The 20,709-nt window shown below is 43.4% G+C and overlaps 1 protein-coding gene across 3 annotated transcripts in view; it reads right to left on the bottom strand.

Moving 5' to 3' along the window:
- Positions 1-20,709, bottom strand: part of FAM114A1 (family with sequence similarity 114 member A1) — a 78,068-nt gene that overhangs the window by 40,971 nt on the left and 16,388 nt on the right. The window contains exons 3-5 of one of the 3 annotated variants that reach the window (XM_006169242.3): positions 14,524-14,611; positions 3,228-3,341; positions 2,992-3,092 (exon numbers count right to left, since the gene is read on the bottom strand). In XM_006169242.3, the coding sequence (XP_006169304.1) occupies positions 2,992-3,092; positions 3,228-3,341; positions 14,524-14,611 (303 nt within the window). Of the gene's footprint in view, positions 1-2,991; positions 3,099-3,227; positions 3,342-14,523; positions 14,612-20,709 lie in introns of those variants that run through there. The other 2 variants (XM_027768575.1, XM_027768577.1) reach the window with 2 other exon arrangements.

Genomic DNA, 20,709 nt, shown 5'->3' on the forward strand with positions numbered 1-20,709 from the left:
AAAATCAATATAAAGTCATAATTTTTTCTCATCAGGACATTTCTCATCCATGTTCTCCTCCCTGGAAAGACCTATAGCATATAATTTGTAGGACATGCAGTGCTATTGAAAAATGATGCTTAGGGGGCCAGAAGGTGACATGGTGGTTAAAGTGCTGGATCCCACATAGCTGACTGGGTGGTTTGAGTCCTGGACCCAGTAGCTTGAAAATCACACCAGGCGGGTGTGTGTGCATGCCCAAAACCCCCAGGGGAGACTGAAAGAGAAGGGGTGAACCCCTAGGAGGTGATTGCTTTCATTCTTTCTCTCTTTCCATTGAACACACACAACTTATAGCAAAAAACTTTAGAAAAAAATGATGCTTAGGAAAAATCAAAGTACATTAGGGATTAATTTTCCTAGCTCTAAGTATGGATACATATATACTTAAAACAGAATTAAGAGGGGGCCAGCAGTTGGCATAATGGCTATGTCGTTGGACTCCCATGTAGTCAACCGTGGTTCGAATCCTGGACCCAGTGGCTTAAACTCATGCCAGGCGCATGTGTGTGTGTGCCCAAGATCCCGAGAGGAGAACGGAGGAGAAAGGACTGCAGTGTAGCCATCCCCCCTGGGGGGTGATTTCTCGCTTTCTGTCTCTCTGTCTCTCTGTGTTTCTGGTGAGTGCACACGCCCTATAGCAAAAACCTCTCAAAAAAAAAAAATAGAATTAAGAAGTGATCCAATTGCTTTTCTTTGAAAAAGTGTTAACCCAAGTATCAGAATTCTTTGGAGCAGTTTATTAAAATGTCATATACTCTTGGCAATTTAGGGACTTCTTTAATCTAGGGCCCTGGAGTGTAGGACCCTCAGGCTATTTCAGATGGCTCTTGCCTATTCTCAGAAACTAGCATTAAGCAGTTATTATTAGTACATTCATGAAATAAGACAGGTTGATTTCCATGTGCTTCTGGACCCAAAACCAGTATGTTATATAGTTATTCCCCTGCAGACCCTTTTAGTCATTGCTTTCCTTTAAAAGCAAAACAGAACTAAGACTTACATAAACTGTCCAGGTGGCTAGAACTGTGTCTATTTCTTCACTATCTCTTCTGCAAACATGGGGTGGTTGGAAAAGTCATGGCGCATTTTTCCCCATTTCTCTCTGTAAAACGCCTCATGGCTATGCCCCCTGGGAGATGATTTCTCACTTTCTATCTCTCTTTCTGGCAAGCACACATGCCCTATAGCAAAAACCTCTCCAAAAACATCTCATGAGGGATTACTCTATTAGAGAATAAATGGGGGAAGGAAAGAGACATAAGAAGTTTGAGTAAGGCCAAATAGGAGTGGGGTGGGGGTGGGGGATTTAGAACTTGGAAAAAGAACAGGACCAGCAGATGGCGTAATGGCTACGTCGCTGGACTCCCATGTAGTCGATAGTGGTTTGAGTCCCAGGTGAATTAAAACTCATGCAGGGCACGTGTGCATGCGTGCCCAAGATCCCAGGAGGAGAATGGAGGGATTCTGGCATGGCCATGCCCCCTGGGGAGTGATTTCTTGCTTTCTGTGTCTCCGTCTCACCAACAAGCACATGGGCCCTATAGCAAAAATCCCCCCACCCCACCCCACCCCAAACAAAAGAACTTGGAAAGAAAATCCAAGGTTGGAGAGAACGCAGAAAGGAGGGTGAGGGCTGGTGACAAACCTGGGAGTGGCTGGGCTTTGACTCTGGAAACCCATTTCCTGTTTCCTTCACCCGACCCAGTGGAGCCGAGGTCAGTAACAAGGAGGGGAGCACTCATTTTCTGTATTTCTGGCATGCTTTGGCCCCCAAATCTGAGAAATATGCCCTCAAATGTCTGCCCTGGGGCCTCTTCCTCTTTGTTACGTTTTATTTATCTGCGAGCTGCCTCTGCCTTCCAGGACACTAGGCCCTCCTGTCGGCCAGCACACACCTGGCAGGTAGCACAGCTCCTGGCCCACGGCGAGGACTGACCACCTTTTTTTTTTTTTAATGAATGAATAAACAGATCATAAACTGCATCTTTAGAAAAACTAGTTACCTGATTCTACTTGGTAGAAAATATACCTTTCCTTCTTGACCTCGAGGACCAGCCGGCTGCCTCACCTCAGTTGGGGTACTTTCCCCTTTTTTCATTGTTCCTCAGTGTACTGCTGCCCATAATAGGCAGGTGGGGTGCTGGATCCCACATGGCCGACCGTGCAGTTTAAGTATCGAATCCAGTGGCTTAAAAATCACACTGGATGTGTGTGCGTGTGTGCCCGAAATCCCAAAAAGAGAATGGAAATAAAGGGATTGTAGCATGGCCATCCCCTCTGGAAGGGGTGGGGGTTAATTTCTCACCTTCCTGCTCTATCTCTGTCTCTCTCTGATGAGCACACACGCCTTATAACAAAAACAAAACCAAAGCAAAACAAAAAAAGGAGGGAGGCAGGGGCTTGCGGGGATAAACTTTGGGGTGTGCAGGATGAGAGCAGGAACCAGGAGGCAGGGACAGGGGGAGGATGCTGATCTTCATTGTCTAGAAACATCTCATACACATACCTGGGCTGTTATTCCTGACTTAAAGTTGGTAGCTTTTTTTTTTTTTTTTTTTTTTTATTTAGACGGTTGTATAACTTTTCAACTTCAGGCTTAGGAGAAACAAACCATCTAGGAAGAGCAGCTGTCTCAGCGCTGAAAGATCGCTCTTTACCCCATCCAGGGGATGTCCTTGCAGCCGTGTTAAAGGACACAGCTAAATCACACGAAAGATTGCTCCTTCTAAACAGCTCCTTTCTTTTACACATAAGATGTATTTCATCTTGCCCTTATTATTTCGGATCCAAGGTTACTCCCACTCTGCAGCAGAAGGCATCACAGAACCATAATCCGAAGTTATGAGCAAAGCCATCTTTTCTGTGATGTATCTAGGTCACTGGTAAATAGAAATATCAAAGGAGGCCCTGGGAGAGACAGGATGAGAGAGGCAGCGGCTCACAACTCACTGTGTTCTGAACCACATTGCTGATGGCTGACAGCATGCCCCCGGAGCTCGGCGAAGGAGAAGTGGGTGGGCTCTTTGCGGGGCTCTGATCTGGGGCTGCATCTGTTCCTCAAAAGAAAAAAGAAAAATCCTTTTAGAGTTCATTTTACTGATCTGAACTTGGAAACCTTCTCATGGTGCACATGCTTGAATAAAGCCCAAGTCCAAAAACAGGGCTGAAATAAACACATCACTCACCTTCAGGGACTCCGTTTTCGGTATCGAGTTGGGGCCCTTCGGAGGCTCCAGAATTTACACTGTGAATCCGTAAGGTGGCCCCTGCTTTTTCTTTGACAGCTGTCAACCCATGACCTGTGGGGAAATAAAAGGACAGTTCATGACTATATGAGAAATCTACGGTCTGCACATCTAGCTATTTTTAAGTTGCATTGGGTTGTCCAAAGTCATGATGTTATTTTTTTCTGTTATTCTAAGCAAAAATCATCATGACTTTTCAACAATAGATGCACATCCTGATGGGAAGAAGGTGGTTTACGGTAGAGGCTCTGGGATCCGACAGAGGCGGGTTTCAATGAGAGCTCCGTGTCTGCTGGGCTGAGTGACTGTAGGGTGTCTTTTTGACTCCGTTTTCTCACTGAGTGGCACGAATGCGATAAGGGTATACAAAGTGCTCCCAGATGCCCCGTTACTTCCTTTTGCTTCTCACACCACCTAGAGCCCAGTCTAGGATTCCAACGTCAAGCTGTCATGGAAACACGTCTCCATCCTCTCTTTACTCCCGTAAGCTCCTTACAGCAGGGAGGCATCATGCATTTTCTGATTCCTTGCTGGCCCAGACCATTGCAAGTGCTTAATTAATATTAGTTGAATTGAGATCAGTTCAGCTTCAACCTGTTCCTTCCAAGTGTCAGTCATTCCTTTGGACACCGTGAGTGATGGGTCTGGAACGGAAGTCCCTGAATCAAAAGGCAAGTGACTGGGAAAAGCAGGAAGGCCACCCAACAGCTCTGATGGGACCTGACACAGTAACAGTCCAGCCTTAGCAGACCGACTGACTGCAGGACTGGCTTTGCTACATCTGAACAAGGACAAGATCTATGGTCTCCAGAGTCTGCACTGTGGGTATCTCAGTAGCTTTTAGTGACTGCAGAGCTGACCTTCCTGCCCACACTGAAACCAACCCTGACTTGATAGTTAAATAGTCTTATTTATATTTTATTCTAGAGAGACTTCCCCCTTCAAGGCCCCCATGATGAGCTATAGCTCTTGAGTTTCCAAACCCAATGAAGGAATTAATATCCTCCTGGAGGTCCCAAGTGGCTGTTTGCATTCTTGAAGGAGAAACAGCAGATGGGTTGATGTCATCTCTATTTGCCATTTCCCTTAGCACTCAGGGAGAAAATGAGAGATTTCTCCAGGGACCTGGGCCCCCTCAGGTTGTCAAAACACAACGCAGCAGCAATATTCATACGTAGGAAGGAACTCTCAAATCGCAGCAGGATTTCAGAGCTAAGAGGAGTCACCTGGGTTTAGAAGGCGCTGTTAAATGACCAGTTGCCCATCTCCTGAATAAAAGAAAGACTCGGAGGAATTCCAAACTCTGTCATTTTATCAACTGCAACCTTATTTATTAGAGCAACTTTTTTTTTGTTTTTTTTTTTGGAGAGGTTTTTACTATAGGGCACGTGCACTCGCCAGACAGAGACAGAGAGACAGAAAGCGAGAAATCACCCCCCAGGGGGGATGGCCACACTGCAATCCCTTCTCCTCCATTCTCCTCTCGGGATCTTGAGCACACACGCACACGCGCCCGGTGTGAGTTTAAGCCACCGGGTCTGGGACTCGAACCGCAGTCGGCTACGTGGGAGTCCGGCGACATAGTCATTACGCTAACTGCTGGTCCTTCTATTAGAGCAACTTTTGTTGTTGTTTTTTGGTTTTGTTTTACATTCAACATCTGCAAAGAATTGATTTGGAACCAGATTAAAAGAACATTGGACAATTGTGAAATATATGTTTATACTGATGCTTCTGTGGTTGTACAACGGACTCATGAGAAATGACTGGATTCATTTTACTTTATTTCTTCAGGGCAGGAGTTTATCGAAGACTTAAAATTTGGGATCTTCAATATCTGATTTACCATGCATTTGCTTAAGCTTTAAAAGCTCCTGTCTCCAGATCTTGCTGATATCAGCAGGTCCTCCAGATGTCTGTCATTTAGATTTGTATTCTCTAATCTTGTCCACAGAAAGTTTCCGTACAGATCAAGTTCCTGATTAAATGCCACTGCTGGGACCAGTAGATGGCACAGTGGTCATGTTGCTGGACTCATACACGGCCGACTGTGGTTCGAGTCCTGGACCCGGTGGCTTGAAAATCATACCGGGCATGTATGCATGCATGCCCAAGATCCCAGAGAACGGATTGCAGCAGGTCATCTCCGTGGGCGCTTGGGGGGCTGATTTCTCACTTTCCCTCTCACTGTCTCTGTCTCTCTCTGGCAAGTGAAGGCTCCCTATGGCAAAAACCTCTATTTAAAAAATACTAAAATAAAAAATAAATGCCACTGCTGTAGCACCAATGTCCCTCTGCAAATGGATGGAGACTGCTGGCCAAATGACGGAGAACCTGAAGCGCCTCTGAAGAATTATGATGAGTCTTGGTTACTTGCACTCGGTCCCAAGCGGCCACTGGAGCCACCACTGTTCTACCAGAGATCATTTTATAAAAGACTTTTGCCAGTGTGCATGTGCTCGGCAGAGAGAGAAAAGAGATGGAGGAGAGAGACAAAGCAGCCCAAAATGGAGCATGGCCATGCTGCAATCTCTTTCACCTTTCTCCATCCTGCTGGGATTTGGGACATGCACACACATGCATCTGGTGTGACCCCTATTTGAACCATGCGGTCAGTCATGTGAGATCCGGCTCTCTTAAATGCTAGGTCAGGTTGCTGGCCTATTAAAGCAATCTCAACATAAACAAGGCACTGATTTCAACTCTAGGAGTAATTATATCCAGTGGAGGTCATCTGTCATGGTACACTATCTAGAAAACCCCCAAACTTCAGAAACAGGATTTACATTATTTACAACTTTAATCACATAGAGAAATAGGTGTTGGCTTCATGGGCAGCTCGCTGGACACAACTCAAACTCATTATCGAGCTACTTGAAGAAATAAAGATGTGCTGTCAACTGCTAAAACTAAATTCGGCTTCATGTTCTCTCGCTTCCAAGCATTTCAATGGAAACTTCCTGAAGTTTCGAGAAACACATCTGAGGATTTAATCATTGAACACATTTGCATACTCGGTCCACATTACTTTCCATTTTTCAAAACACATATATTTCTAAAAGTCAATAATGTAATCTATGATTCTCATCCAGATTTCCGAAAGCCAAAATCAAGGAACAAATGAGTCTGAGGAGGCTGGGAGGGAGGCACCATCTGCTCTTTCTTCTTTGCTTAAGCCACACAAGAAAGATGATTCCACATCCTTTCCTGAAACCATTTCAGGGTTTAATGGACCTCACATTTTCTCTCTCTCTTTTTTTTTTTTTTTTGAGAGGTTTTTGCTATAGGGCGTGTGTACTCACCAGAGAGACAGACAGAGACAAAGAGACAGAAAGTGAGAAACCACCCCCTACGTTGATGGCCACACCGCAATCCCTTCTCCTTTATTCTCCTTTCGGGATCTTAGGCACTCACGCGCATGCACCTGGCGTGAGTTTAAGCCACCGGGTCCAGGACTCGAACAGCGGTCAACTATATGGGAGTCTGGTGACATAGCCATTACGCTAACTACTGGTCCCACATTTTCTCTCTTTTACCTTCTCCCCCTCTTGTAGATTAGGACCCTATCTGGACTTTTTGCGGGGAAAGGCCACTTGTCACCATCTCAGAACACAAATGATGATGAATATGTATGCATACGCTACCTGTAGAAAAATCTGTTTCTGGAAGGAAATATCCTTTTTGTATACATATAGATGGGAGGTGTCTATTCAACAGAGATGACAAAAGGCTGTCTATTTGGATTAAAAGTCCTTTTTCTAAACTTTCTGTTAGCAGAAGTGTATGTTTACTGCATTCTACTAGAAATACAAGATTAAGCTTTCTATGTATGTATAAACTGTAATTTTCCATGTTTAGACATTATGCCCACACCCTACTTAGAAGAGAAACTTTAAAAACTTTTCTTAGTGTGACATCTAGTGCCCAGACCAAGGAAATAATAATAGAGAGTCACTGTCACCTTTCGATTGGGAGTGATTCATTTCTAGAGATACTGATCGGGTTCTGTCAGTAAGAAGAAAACAACAAGTATGAATAATACTATAAGATGTAAGTTATGAATGAATTTTTTCACATCATCATGAACCTTAAGTATCCTCAAAAAAATGAAACTCATTTAATTCCATGAGATAGACTATCTGATCTGTTTTTTGCAGTAAGAGAAGGCGAGTACTATGAAGAAGGAATAGAATGTTGTATAAATGTTGTGACACTACATTGCTTTATTTTCTATTTTTAAATATTTATTTAGCTAGTTTTGTGCTAGAGGGCACATAGTTCGATGGAGACACACAGAGAGATGGAGAGGAGAAAGCACCCCACATGGGGAATGGTCGTGACTCAATACCTTCTCCTCCATCTCTCCTTCCTTTCAGGATTTTGGGAATGCACGCACACAAACTCTGTGTGTTTCTCAAGCCACCATGTATGGGCCTTGAACTACGCAGTCGGCTATGTGGCATCTTAACCACCAGGCCGTGAAGCTAGCCCAACACTGTATCATCTTAAAACAAATGTTAAATGATGAGCTGGGTTTAATCTATTACCTATGTTCCAATGGAAAGTACTCTAAACTTAGAAGTCAAGAGTTTTGTAGAGAAATTCTGGTTCTATCATTCATTAGCTGTGTGACGTTGGTGAACTACTTAAACTCTCTTGAGTCTCTGCTGCTCAGAGAAGACATTCTCTGAAAGGAGGGTTATAACCCTAACTTTGAGGGTTTTGTGAGATCACTGAAGAGAATCGTGTGAAAACTCCACCATAGCCAACATTTACCGAGCACTTACTATGTCCCAGGCACTATACTAAATATCTTGAGTAAATTACCTCATTTAATCTATTCAAGAACCTTAAGAGGGAAGGAATATTTTGGAGTCCCTTGGACATTCATGATGTACAGCTGCCATTGCCTACAGAACTCTTCATCTGGTAAAACTGGAGCTCTATCTCCATTAAACTATAACTCCCCATTCCATCCTACTACCTGCCCTGGCAACCATCACTCTATTTTCTGTCTCTGATTCTGACTACTCTAAATATTTCATATAAGCAGTATCACACAGTATTTAGTGTTTTTTTTTTAACTGATTTATTTCTCTTGGCATAATGACCTCAAGGTTCATTCTGTTGTAGCATTCCATCATATGTCTCTACCCCACTTAACTTATCTGTTCGTTTGTCAAGGGACACTTGAGTAGTTTCCATGGTTTAGCTATCATGAATAATTCTGCTATACATGTGGATGCACAGACAGCTCTTTGAGATGTTATTATCAGATCCTTTAGATATATACTCAGAAGTGGAATTGCTGCTCATATGGTAATTTTATTTTTAAGTTTTTGAGGCACTGTCATAGATGTTGTACCATTTCACATTTCATATTGGGCAGGTCAAAAAGTTCATGGAAAACAAATCTTAAGAAAAGCCTATCCTTAGATGTCAACATTTTTGTACCAAAATAAACTTGTACTTTAATTCATTCTTGCACAAACTTTTCAAAGTTCCCTCGTATCTCCTGATTTTGTTTTTGTTTGTTTTTACTGTCATCAACAGAATGGGTGTGAGGTGCTATCATATTGTAGTTCTGATTTGCATTCTCCTAATGATTAGTGATGTTGAACATCTTTCCATGTACTGATTTTTAAAATAAAAACATTTATAATATTAGCAAATTCAAAGAATATAGTAACAGACAACAGAAAATGGACCAGCTTCTTTCTGCTTAGACAGCTTCTACTGACATAATAAACAAAAGGGTCTATAAGCTTATACGGGAGTATGGAAAGAAGTAAGACTTTAAAAAGTTTGTTGACTTTAAAAGACATAAAGAAGGGACTAGTAGATGGCATAATGGTTACGTCACTGGACTCTCACAGAGTTGACTGTGGTTAGAGTACTGGACACAGTGGCTTAAAACTCATGTCAAGCACAGGAACCAGCAGTTAGCATAATGGCTATGTCGCTGGACTCCCACGTAGTCGACCAGGGTTTGCGTCCCGGACCCAGTGGCTTAAAACTCACGCTGGGCGTGTGTGCGTGCGTGCCCAAGATCCCGAGAGGAGAATGGAGGAGAAGGGATTGCGGCGTGACCATCCCTCCTGAGGGGTGATTTCTCGCTTTCTATCTCTCTGTCTCTCTCTGTCTGTCTGGCGAGCGCACGCGCCCTATAGTGAAAAACCTCTCAAAAAAAAAAAAAAAACCCTCATGTCAAGCACGTGTATGTGAGTGCCCAAGATCCAAAGAGGAGAATGGAAGAGAAAGGATTGCGGTGTGGCCATTCTCCCTGGGGAGGTGATTTCTCACTTTCTGTCTCTCTGTATCTCTCTGTCTTTCTGGTGGGCACACATGCCCTATAGCAAAAACCTCTCCAAAAATAAATAAATAAATAAATAAGAAGAGTCTTCCCCCTCCATGATGATGGTTGATGTCTACTCTACTCTGTAACAGATGAAGTATAACCGAATTGCTAATGTTTGTCTAGCAGTCCTGCAGAAATTTAACCCTGTGTCTTATTTATAGATTGTAAAGGTTTGTAGACAAACTCCAAGCATGAATCCTATTATCCTTTATATCAATGAGCCTTGAGAATTTTCACATCATCATCAATGTCACCTTCAAAAATGAAGCCAGACACGACTGATAATGATTTCTGCAGTGAAGAGCTGTCATTGCAGTACCATTTTGACAGGTTTGCTATTCTCGATAACAAACATTGTCATTATTTTTGACAGGGCTGGTGGAAGGGGTTCATTAAAATGTGCACAAGTAAAAAAAATTGTGTAATTTGGGAGAGGATAGGAAAGGAGGGGAACAATTGAAATCGTGAAAAAATAAATATACAGATAAGATACATTCCAATACTCACCCTCCTCAGGTACTCTCTGTAGGCATTCGGACTCATTAAGCTAGAATTTCAAATAAACATTTAGGCCTTTGGTAGTGTCCAGAAATAAACTGCTCTATTGTATTTTAGATCTTTTACTTTGGTATATTTGTGCATGCTTCAGTAGTGTCTATATACACTTTGATTATTGGTCCATCACTCTTAGCTTAGCAACATACTTTAGAAATAAGTCAGGTCTGTAAGCTGTTTGGGGGAACTCATAGCTGGTCCACCCAATATCACTTTGAAATGATCATTTATTTTTCTTATCATCTATTTATTTATTTTTATATTGCTTTTGGTTTCTGCTTGGAAGAAGAACCACTTTTACTATATATTTAAGAACTTGTTCAAAGGCCAAGTGATCCAAGTTTTATTTTTTAAAAAAATGATTTCTTCATTTATTTTAATTTGATTAGAGAGGGACAGAGCAAGCGAGCATGAAAGAGAGAGAGAATGGGAAAGAGGGAAAGTGAGACACTAGCCACCAGGTCCGGGACTCAAACTGCAGTTGGCCATGTGGGAATCCAGCGCCTTTAACTACCACGCCACCTGCTGGCCCCAAGTGGTCATTTTCTTAGAATGGGATGACAGTGAGGCATGGATGAGAGGACTGCAAGAGTTGAAGTCTCTCCAATAAGAACTGCTTCCTGAGAAGTGTCTTACCTCACATTACGCATTACGATCACTTTTTCTCATTTTCCTCTTAATCTCCGGGTCAAAGCAGTGAGGCAGAAAGAAAAGATATAAAAAGAGGGAGAAACTCTTTTCCTATCGCTTCCTAATTGAGCTATTGTTATGTACAGTTTTACCCATCTCTAACTGGATCAAGGATATCATAGATGTTTTTAGAATATAAACTCATGTCTCCCACAGTCCTCTACCTAGAAATTGCAAATTCTTCTTTCACTGGGTATGTTAAAGTTATATTTCTTTTTTTTTAAAAAAAAAATCCACCTCATTAATTTATGAGACTTGTTGTTACTCGATTTCTAATCACTTTGTTTTTTCTTTAGAACTATGTTTCATAGTAGAGTATGTCACAGACAATTGAATACGTAGTTCTAGAATTACCAGCGACGTAGGTTTTGAATGTTCACAACATAATATAAAATTAAGTGTTGAAGGTTGTGAATATGTTTATATCCTCAACTTGTTTATCATATACTGTTTACATGACTTTTTGTTTTTGTTTTTGCCATAGAGTGTGAGCACTCACCAGAGAGAGAGACAGAGAGGGAAAGTGAGAAATCACCTCCCAGTGGGAACGGCCATGTAGCAATTCCTTCTCCTCCATGTTCCTCTTGGGATTTTGGGCGCACACATACATATGACCAAAGTGATTTTCAAACTGCTGGATCAAGGACTCGAACTACAGTTGGCTGTGTGGGAGTCCAGCACCTCAACCGCCAAGCCACCTGCTGGCCCCTGTATACATGCTTTTAAAGACCATTCTAAACCCTATAGAGATGTGTAATGCTTATATGTAAATCATAAATTACAATAAAAAATACAGAGAAACAAAAAAGCCAATCAATTTTTTTGTATTTTCTCACTTAGCACAGTGGTTACAAATACCTTTCTCCTTCTACACACAGCCATGGAGTTCAGGATCTTCAGATTCTGAAAATTGGGAGGAATCTGAAATTGGGAGGAATCTTGGAATTTCTGGAGTTCGCTCACCCCCACTCTTCCAAAGAATCTGAGTTCAGAGAGGGTAAGTGTGTGACGTAGCTAGTTAGGGACAGTCTCTTGTGATCCCAAATTCATGGCACTCAGGACCAGATCTCAGGACTTCTTCTCTAAGGAGAACTGCCTCCCAAGTATTTCTAGCCTCCGATTTCTCTCCTGCCGACGCTAAACAGTTCTAACCATCGCGACTGCAGTTTTCAACCCTTTTAAGAAATATTGGTTTCTATTTCTAGTGCTCAGTTGACGGCTTGGTGTTTTGTTAAGGAGGGTGTGCTTTGCACACATGTCTGCAACTGGAATTACCCTGGGGGTGACATGAGGTTTCTGAGTGGAAATCAATCGCAATTGAACCTGTGGTGATTTTTCTCTCTGTACTTTTCACAGGCAATTTATAAACCTTCAAGAGCCGGGCTACTGCTGTGAGTGCCCTGTTTTCCAATAAGTTTCTTTGCCCTATGATAATAAACTGCTCATGCTGCCAAGCCCTGGGGTGGGTATCATACCTGAACATTACAGAGGTTGTGCGGAGAGCCCAAAATAGACCACACTCCAGGGAGGCACCCAGAACGATTTCCCCCCTAAAAAGAACACCTTTTATTTAGTTGAGTTTGTTTGCTGTCGTCAATAACCTCCTTTATTAATTATTTTCTTAGTAAAAAATTATTGGTTGACCCCAGGGCCTGGTAGTTAAGGCAGCTACATCTCACATGGCTGACGGTGGTTCGAGTCCCAGACCCAGCAACTTGACGTTCTAGGCACATGTGCATGTGTGCCTATAATCCTGAAAGGAGGGAGAGATAGAGGAGAACGGAGGGCAGCATGACCACCACCACCACCACCCCCGGGGGTGTTTTCTCCTCTCCTTCTCTCTTTCTCTCTCTTTGGTGAGCATGTGTACCTCTTTTATGTATTTATGGGGTCCAGCATGGTTTTTCAAACCTGTAACATCTAAAGCCTTCGTTCACAGATGGTTGAGCCCCATTCCAGCCTATTTCAGGCCATGAGCCTGGTCCATGGCTGTTTGAGTTCTGTATCAGGTCCACAAAAACACTTCTTTTAGAAGCATTAAGAGAAAATGCATTAAAATATGAGTTTAGTGCAAGAAAATTTGAAACCCATTTTTATTTTTCAGAGAGAGATATTTTTGCTATAGGGTATGTGCATAAGCCAGAGAGACAGAGAGAGAGAGACAGAAAGCCAGGAATCACCCCCAGGGGGAATGGCCATGCCACAATCCCTTCTCCTCCATTCTCCTCCTGGGATTTGAGGCACAGACACACACATGTGATTGATGTCATCTTCAAGTTGCCATCGTCAGGCATGTGGGAGTCCAGCGCCTTAACCACCATGCCACCTGCTGGCCCCATCAGGTAACCCTTTAAAAGGCACTAGGCCAGGGCCAGGTAGGTGATGTGATGGTTAAAGCAGCTGGATCCCACATGGCCAATGCGCATTTTGGGACCTGGACTTAGAGCCTTGAAAAACATGCAGGTGTCCAAAGTCCCAAGAGCAGAATGGATTATAGCACAGCCACCCCTTCTGAGGGGTGAATGCTCACTGTCTCTCCCTCTGTTTCTCTCTGTCTCTCTCTAGTGAGTGCATGAGCCCTGTAGCAAGAACTAAGAAAATAAAGTAAAAAGGACTGAGCTTTCCTGAAGATAGAGATGAAGCACCAGGGAGATTATCCTGCTGCCTTTGAAGGAGGACTTAAGGGCAACCTCTAGGAGGTGGGAGAAACCCCTGGTCAATAACCAGCAAGGAAGTGGGGACCAGAGTCCTCCAACTGTAGGGAACGATGATGCCTTCAAAGCAGAGGTGCTAGGTTGGCAGCTGCAGAGCTACAGGCCTCGTCCTCTCCTCTGGGCCCCCTCCTAGCTGTTTACCCTCTCTGCCCGTGACAGCCACTAGGCTGACTCAATCAAAGGCAAGCCTCGGATTTAAACACAGATGCAGACACCTGGACTGCACCCTGGCCGGACACCAAGCAACTATCTCTTATTCGGACTCTTGATCCATGGAAACCGTAAAGTAATAAAGGTAGGTTATTCCAACCCTCGATTGTGGTAATTTCTCACACACCAACAGAAACCAGGACAAGAGGGTGTACTGAACTTTATTCTAATTTTTTTTTTGGGGGGGGAGAGGTTTTTGCTATAGGGTGCGTGCACTTGCCAGAGAGACAGAGAGAGACAGAGAGACAGAAAGCGAGAAATCATTCCCCAGGGGGGATGGCCATGCCACAATCCCTTCTCCTCCATTCTCCTCTCGGGATCTTGGGCATGCATGCACATGCGCCTGGTGTGAGTTTAAGCCACTGGGTCTGGGACTTGAACTGTGGTCAACTACATGGGAGTCCAGTGACATAGCCATTATGCCAACTGCTGGTCCTCAAAACCCAAAGCTTAGATTTGAAGAGCCAATGTAATACAGTGGTTAAAAGCCATACATGCTTTTGAAATTTCAAACCCAGGTATTTCTAACTTTGAACAAGGTCTACATCTCTGAACAAACGCACTCATATATACGAAGCAGCTGGAACAGGAAGCACGAACAGGGCTTGCTCACTGGCTAATGTTAAATTCTATCAGTACAAGGGTACAATCAAAATGTCACATCCTCTTAGGCTTCCGAACTTGAGTCCATGAGATAGCTAATGCTTACCCACTGTGGCTGATGCTGAGGACAGCAGAGATTTGCCCCAGGAGCCCCAGCCTGCCCATCCTCCTTCTCGTGGAAGAGAACCCTCAGCCTGCAGAAAAACAGATTAGCCACATGTCAGTGATTCGTTTAATCCTGGTGTGCAAAAACACCCATTGGTTTGAAACAAAGAGAAAGCTTCAAAAACATCCCCAACGTATATCTCAGTAGCTTATAATTTACAAGGGTCATAAAGGAAGATCGGACCCAAGCTGTAAGGCGCACTTTGGAACCAAGCGGAGTGACAGTGTTTGCCTCAAAGGGCTTGGCCTGGATTGAGAAGGGAGTTTGATGCTAACCAAGCCTCAGGTGTCTCCCGTTAACCTGGAGGACAGGGACATGGCTGTGTGTGGGAAAACAAAAACAAAAACAAAATACCACATTAAGGCGCCAAGGTGATTTGCAAAAGTGCAAAATAACCTTGACCCAGGCAATGTTTGCAGAGCTACACAAATGTGCTCTCTGAGACAGAGCTCGTCTTCAACCTCCTGGGGTGGCAGGCGGGAGCTTTGGGGAACATGATGGGCACAGTATCCACAAAAGCATCCATGAGGCTGGAGAAGGGCAGTGGTGATAGAAAGCTTTGGGAGGCAGACACACCTTTTGAGAGCCAGTGTCCACTCCACTCAGTAACCTTGTAACTACACCTGTCACCCGCAGGAGTAAGGCTGTCTCTGCCTCAGACGGGTCCAGTTCTTTTGCTAAGCTTTCCAGAACTTGGACTCAGCGACTGAGGTTCAGCGTGAGTTGTTTACTTGCAAGGAAGATGAACACTCAGGCTATGTGGAGTGACCACGTCCTGCCCACTACGTAGAAGAGGCGACAGAAGAGAGAGGAGAGGAACAGGCTCGAAAGAGCAGTCTGGGTTTCTGTCTTCTCTGCAAGGCACTGCTGCATCCCTATCTTTCAATTCCAGGGGATTCTCACACTCTCTTGTTCACTCTTTAAATTTTTTTTTAGTGTTAGGACCAGCAGTTGGCATAATGGGTATGATGCTGACTCCCATGTAGTCGACTGCGGTTTGAATCCCGGACCCGGTGGCTTAAGCCCATGCCAGGTGCGTGCCCAAGATCCCAAGAAGAGAATGGAGGAGAAGGGAATGTGGCGTGGCCATCTCCCCTGGGGGGTGATTTCTCGCTTTCTGTCTCTATGTCTTTCTCTGTCTTTCTGGAGAGCACATGTGCCCTATAGTAAAAACCTCTCAAAAAAAATTTTTTTTTTTTTTTTAGTGTTTCATTCACTGCTAAGTCTCCAGAGCCTAGAAGAGTGCCTGGAATATAATGAGTGTTTAATAAATATGTGTTAAATAACGACTGAGATTCATGGACTTTGTCAGGGGTGCGTTTGTTTCCGTACTTGCAGCCAATGATGCCGGCTTCGATCTGTGGAAAAATACTACGTGGGGACACATTTTAGAACACAAAGCGAGAACAAACACCGTAGGGTTTAGTTATATGGAGAGCCACAACTTTTCCTCTCAAAAAAGAAAAGGAAAGAAGAAAAGAAAAAGAAAGAAGGATGGGAGGAAGAAGGAAGAAAGAAGTTAAGGAGGACGTGAAAAATTCCTAGAGAGCCCATCGACGGTGTAACTTCTTACTCCAGACAGGCCCATCAATCATCCTCAGGTCCCCTCTCCCTTGGTGTCTTCCCCTCTTGCAAATAAGGATGCCACGTGAAACAATTTTAACCAACAAGACAGAGGCTTGTGTGATGAATTATATAATTAGGTATGGCCAGAGCCGGCTCTTCTTCCTTCTCTTCTGTAGCTGGGCTGTAAGAACCAGTCATGTTTGCTACCATGAGGGAAAGGACAAGGGTCAGAGAGTCACCAGTCCGAGCGCTGGTCCGAGCACTGCCAGAGGACTAAAGTTCAGCACTGGCCTGTCTCCTCTCCTTCTACGAACTGAGAAGGAAAGACATTGCTGTCTTGTAAACCACTCTATGCTGGGTTTTAATTACTTGCATCCAAATGCATTCCTAACTGATTCACCTACCTGTTCTCAAACCCCATCCAGCAGTGCAGAGTTGCAGTCGAGAGCAAAGGTTATGGAATTAAACTGTTTGGGTTTGATTATAGGCTCTGCCATTTTGGGCAACAAGTTACTTAAGTTCTTTGAAGCCTTCATTTCATTACAAAATGCAAGACGTGGTATTACAAAAACCATCAGTATAAGCACCAAACATCACACAGGCTTATCAAGATTAAAATAATTCATTCATGAGGCCAGAAGTGGTATGGTGGGTAAGGCACTGGACTCCCACATGGCTGTCTACAGTTCGAGTCCCAGACCTGGTGGCTTGCTTTCTCACTTTCACTCTCACTCTGTCTCTCTCAGGTGGGTGCATGTGCCCTACAGCAAATTTAAAAAGGAGTAATAATAATTAAAATTAAATAAGTAATTCTTTTAAAAAATTAAATAAGGTTGTGAGTTTAGTGTCTGGCATATAATAAATACTCCATAAATGTTAGCTGGTAATAGCAATAACCAGAAACTACTTTTTTTTTCCCTTTAGTTTTTGCTATAGGGCACTTGCACTTGCTGGAGAGATACAGAAAGAGAAAGTGAGAAACTACCTCCCTTGGAGATGGCCATGCTGCAGTCCTTTCTCTGTTCTTCTCTTGGGATTTTGAGCATGTACACACACACACACACACACACACACACACAGAGGCAGTGTGACTTTCAAGCCAACAGGTCTGGGACTCGAGCCACTAGCTGGGATCCAGTGCCTTAATAGCTATGCCACCTGCTGGCCCCCAGAAAGTACATTTGTCAAATAGTTTGTTTCTTTCTTTCTTCCTTGTGTGAGAGAGACAGAGGCAGAGAGATGACATCACTGAAGAGCCTTGCTGCCACAGTCTAGCTCCAGCCTCAGCCAGCCCAAGGTCATGGGCACACACACGCCGGGAGTACCCAGGGAGGTTTCTGGACGTGAACTCCGATCCCTCCATGTGAGTCAGCCTTCAGAGCTTTGTATTTTACCTCGGAGCTACTGTCTGACTCCTAGAAACTACATTTGTAAAAAATAAAAATTTTGGCAAGTTGGCCGTCTGGAAAACAGGGAAAATTTGTTACCGTGAATGGAAATACTCCTGACTCACAGCTGTCTGCTTCGTTCTGGGTGTCTACACTGATTTACTCCCCTTCAGCCGTGGAAGCCAGCGGCAATTTCATAGCATCATGAAGACAGATGTAAGTTGGTGATTAATATCATTCTTTCAGATCTCTACCTATGATTGGGAAGAGTTCATGCACTTAGCGGTGACAGCTTCTGACTCAAATTAACTATATTTAATAAGCTCTGACAGCTGGTAATTGACTAGCAAATGGAAATAAATGTTAAATGAGTCTAGAACTCTTTACTGTATAGTAAGTGACTGCTCGAATTGCTTTATTAATAAAGTCCTCTGACATTGAGCTGTAACTTCTGGATCAACTGTGAAGACTATCTGTTATCCATAACAAATACTGCAATGACTAAACACACACATGTAATGTAAAAAACATATAAAAGCTAAGCATGAGTTATAAATATATCTCCCACGAATATTGTCTCTACTTTCAATGGCCTTAATGTCATATACTAATGAGACTATAAAATAGGCGGCATGGATTGACTCAGATCTTCCATGATCAAATACTGTAATAGTTTGTTTCCGGGCCAGCTGGTGGGGTGGTGATTAAGGTGCTTGGATCCCACATGGCTGACTACATGTTCGGAGTTTGGACTGGTGGCCTGAAAAACACACCAGGCATGTGTGTGTTCATACCCCAAATCCTGAGAGGAAAATGGAGAAGGAATTGCAGCATGGTCATCCCCCATGGGGGATGATCTCTCACTTTCTAGCTGTCTCCAGTGAGTGCATGTACCCTACAACAAAATTTAAAATAATAACAATAATAATAATAATAATAAAGCTGGTTTCTCACCCTCTCCCCATGTAACGCCTACCTCTAATAGACAACTGCATGTCAGTTTAGTTCAGAGGAAGCATAAGCCATCAGAGGAGGACCTTTTGGCTTCCTGGCCCCTCCCATATTCTCAAAGAATGAGCTCACACTGAAATAACCAATCAGATTCGGCTTCATCAAGACCATATAATTTAAAGTCGAGGACCATCATACGGCCCGAAGAGCATGAAAGTTTGCAGCAGCCTATCAAGCTCAAAGTCCTTTAAACAGAAAAGGTATTTATATACCTAGATGCCGTTTAAAAGTCTTTATCATCATACAGAAAATACATTTATTTATTTTAGGCTCTCAAGTTCAAAGGAATCATTAGAAAAAAAATGTACAAGTGTCAGAATTCCATCCAATTCAAAGGCCTTCCACATCGAGAGGTAAAATACATGTACCTCTCTTCACGAGCAAGGATCTGTATGTCCTACTTCCTGGAGCAGGCTGAGAACCAGCGACTGGGTAGAATGCCCAGGGATGTGGGCAGTGGGACCCATGAGACCAACCCCTTTTTAGGTTTTTTAAATTCCAAAAAAGGAGTTCAGGGTGACAGCCGGAGAATGTAAGCTGCTCTAGACGCCTGTAACTCTGTCAAAATAGCTGCTTGCAGGGCCAGTCAGCGGCATGGAGACTCAGGTGGCTGGATCCCACAAAGCCAACTGAGTGATTCCAGTCCCAGGCCCGGTGTGCTCGAAAAACACAGCAGGTGTGTGTGTACCCCAAATCCCGAAAGAAGACATGTAACAGAGGAGGCTGCTGTGTGACCATCTCCCCCCAGAGCAGGGGGGACTTTCTCATTCTTGCATCCTCTGGCAAATTAAAATGGAGCCCTGAAAACAGAGCCTACTCCATGGCCTGGTGGTTAAGGCTTCTAGATCCCACATGGCCCGCTGTGCAGTTCAAGTTCTGGTCGCAGTGGTTGAGAAACACGCCAGGTGTCTGTGTGAGTGTGGCCGAAGTCCTGAGAGGAGGGAGAGATGAAGCGACCACAGTGTGATCGTTCCATGGTGGTGGGGAGGTTTTCCCCTCTCTCCCCTCTCTCTGTCTTTCTCTGAGAGGACATAGACCTTCTGGCAATAAAGAAAGAAAAAATGAAAATGGCCTAGGATATTTCTGAGTAATTTTCTTACTTGGTGAGTATGCATCATTCAACTATGGTAAGATTTAAAAATTACATATGGGAAGGTGTAAAAAATCAGTCATAAGGGCCAGCAGTTAGTGTGATGGCTATGTCGCTGGACTCCCACGTAGTCGACCGTGGTTCGATTCCTGGACCTGGTGGCTTAAACTCATGCCGGGCGCGTGTGCATGCATGCCCAATATCCCGAGAGGAGAATGGAGGAGAAGGGATTGCGGCATGGCCATCCCCCCTGGGGGGGGTGATTTCTCGCTTTCTGTCTCTCTGTCTCTGTCTTTCTGGCGTACGCACGTGCCCTATAGCAAAACCCTTTCCAAAAAAAAATATCATAGTCATGCTATTAATATTTTTGTGCATAGTTGGTCTTTTCTGTACTACTAATATTTAAGGAATTTGACCAGTTAGAGTGATAATGTTTAAGAACTAATTTAAACAGAATAATCGAGTTATTAGACTTCTGATTTTAAGCTGAGAACATCTTAAGTTTATGCACACTATTACAATATCTAAAAGGTCTTTCGGTCCACACTATACATTTAATATGTTCAGGACAATTATTAAGTGCTCAGCAAGGCTTTGTGTAAGTAGATAAATGAGGTCCTTAAAAAGGAAATAGAATATATTGTACTCATAAATGCAGTTTAATGTATTTGAACGTGTTTAAATTTTTAAAAAGAACCAAACATTACTCAAACACCCTTAAACGTGACTGTTCAAATTGGTTAGCTGTCGACGTACAGTAAGATTTGTGAGATGACTGTAAAGCCTACGGAAGAATTAAGTTTTTGAAGGTATAATCTTAATGAATTGAGCACTAAGTGTTTAAATGGAATTAAATTTGGAGTTGTTCTCTTTATGCACAAAACACACACTAAAAACTCATCTGAACACAAATCTAACCGTGCTCCACCCGACTCCCAACTGCTTCCTCCCCCACCTCCCCTTCTGTGAATATGAAAACTACGTGTTCCTCCTAGCTTCCATTGTCACCTCCACCTGAAGGCCTTCCAGGCTTAGCGAGGTTGGTTAAACTTTCTCCTGGCTTTACACTCT

This window comes from Tupaia chinensis, unplaced genomic scaffold (genome assembly GCF_000334495.1).
Source record: "Tupaia chinensis unplaced genomic scaffold, TupChi_1.0 Scaffold146907_1, whole genome shotgun sequence".
NCBI classification, from domain to species: Eukaryota; Metazoa; Chordata; class Mammalia; order Scandentia; family Tupaiidae; genus Tupaia; species Tupaia belangeri.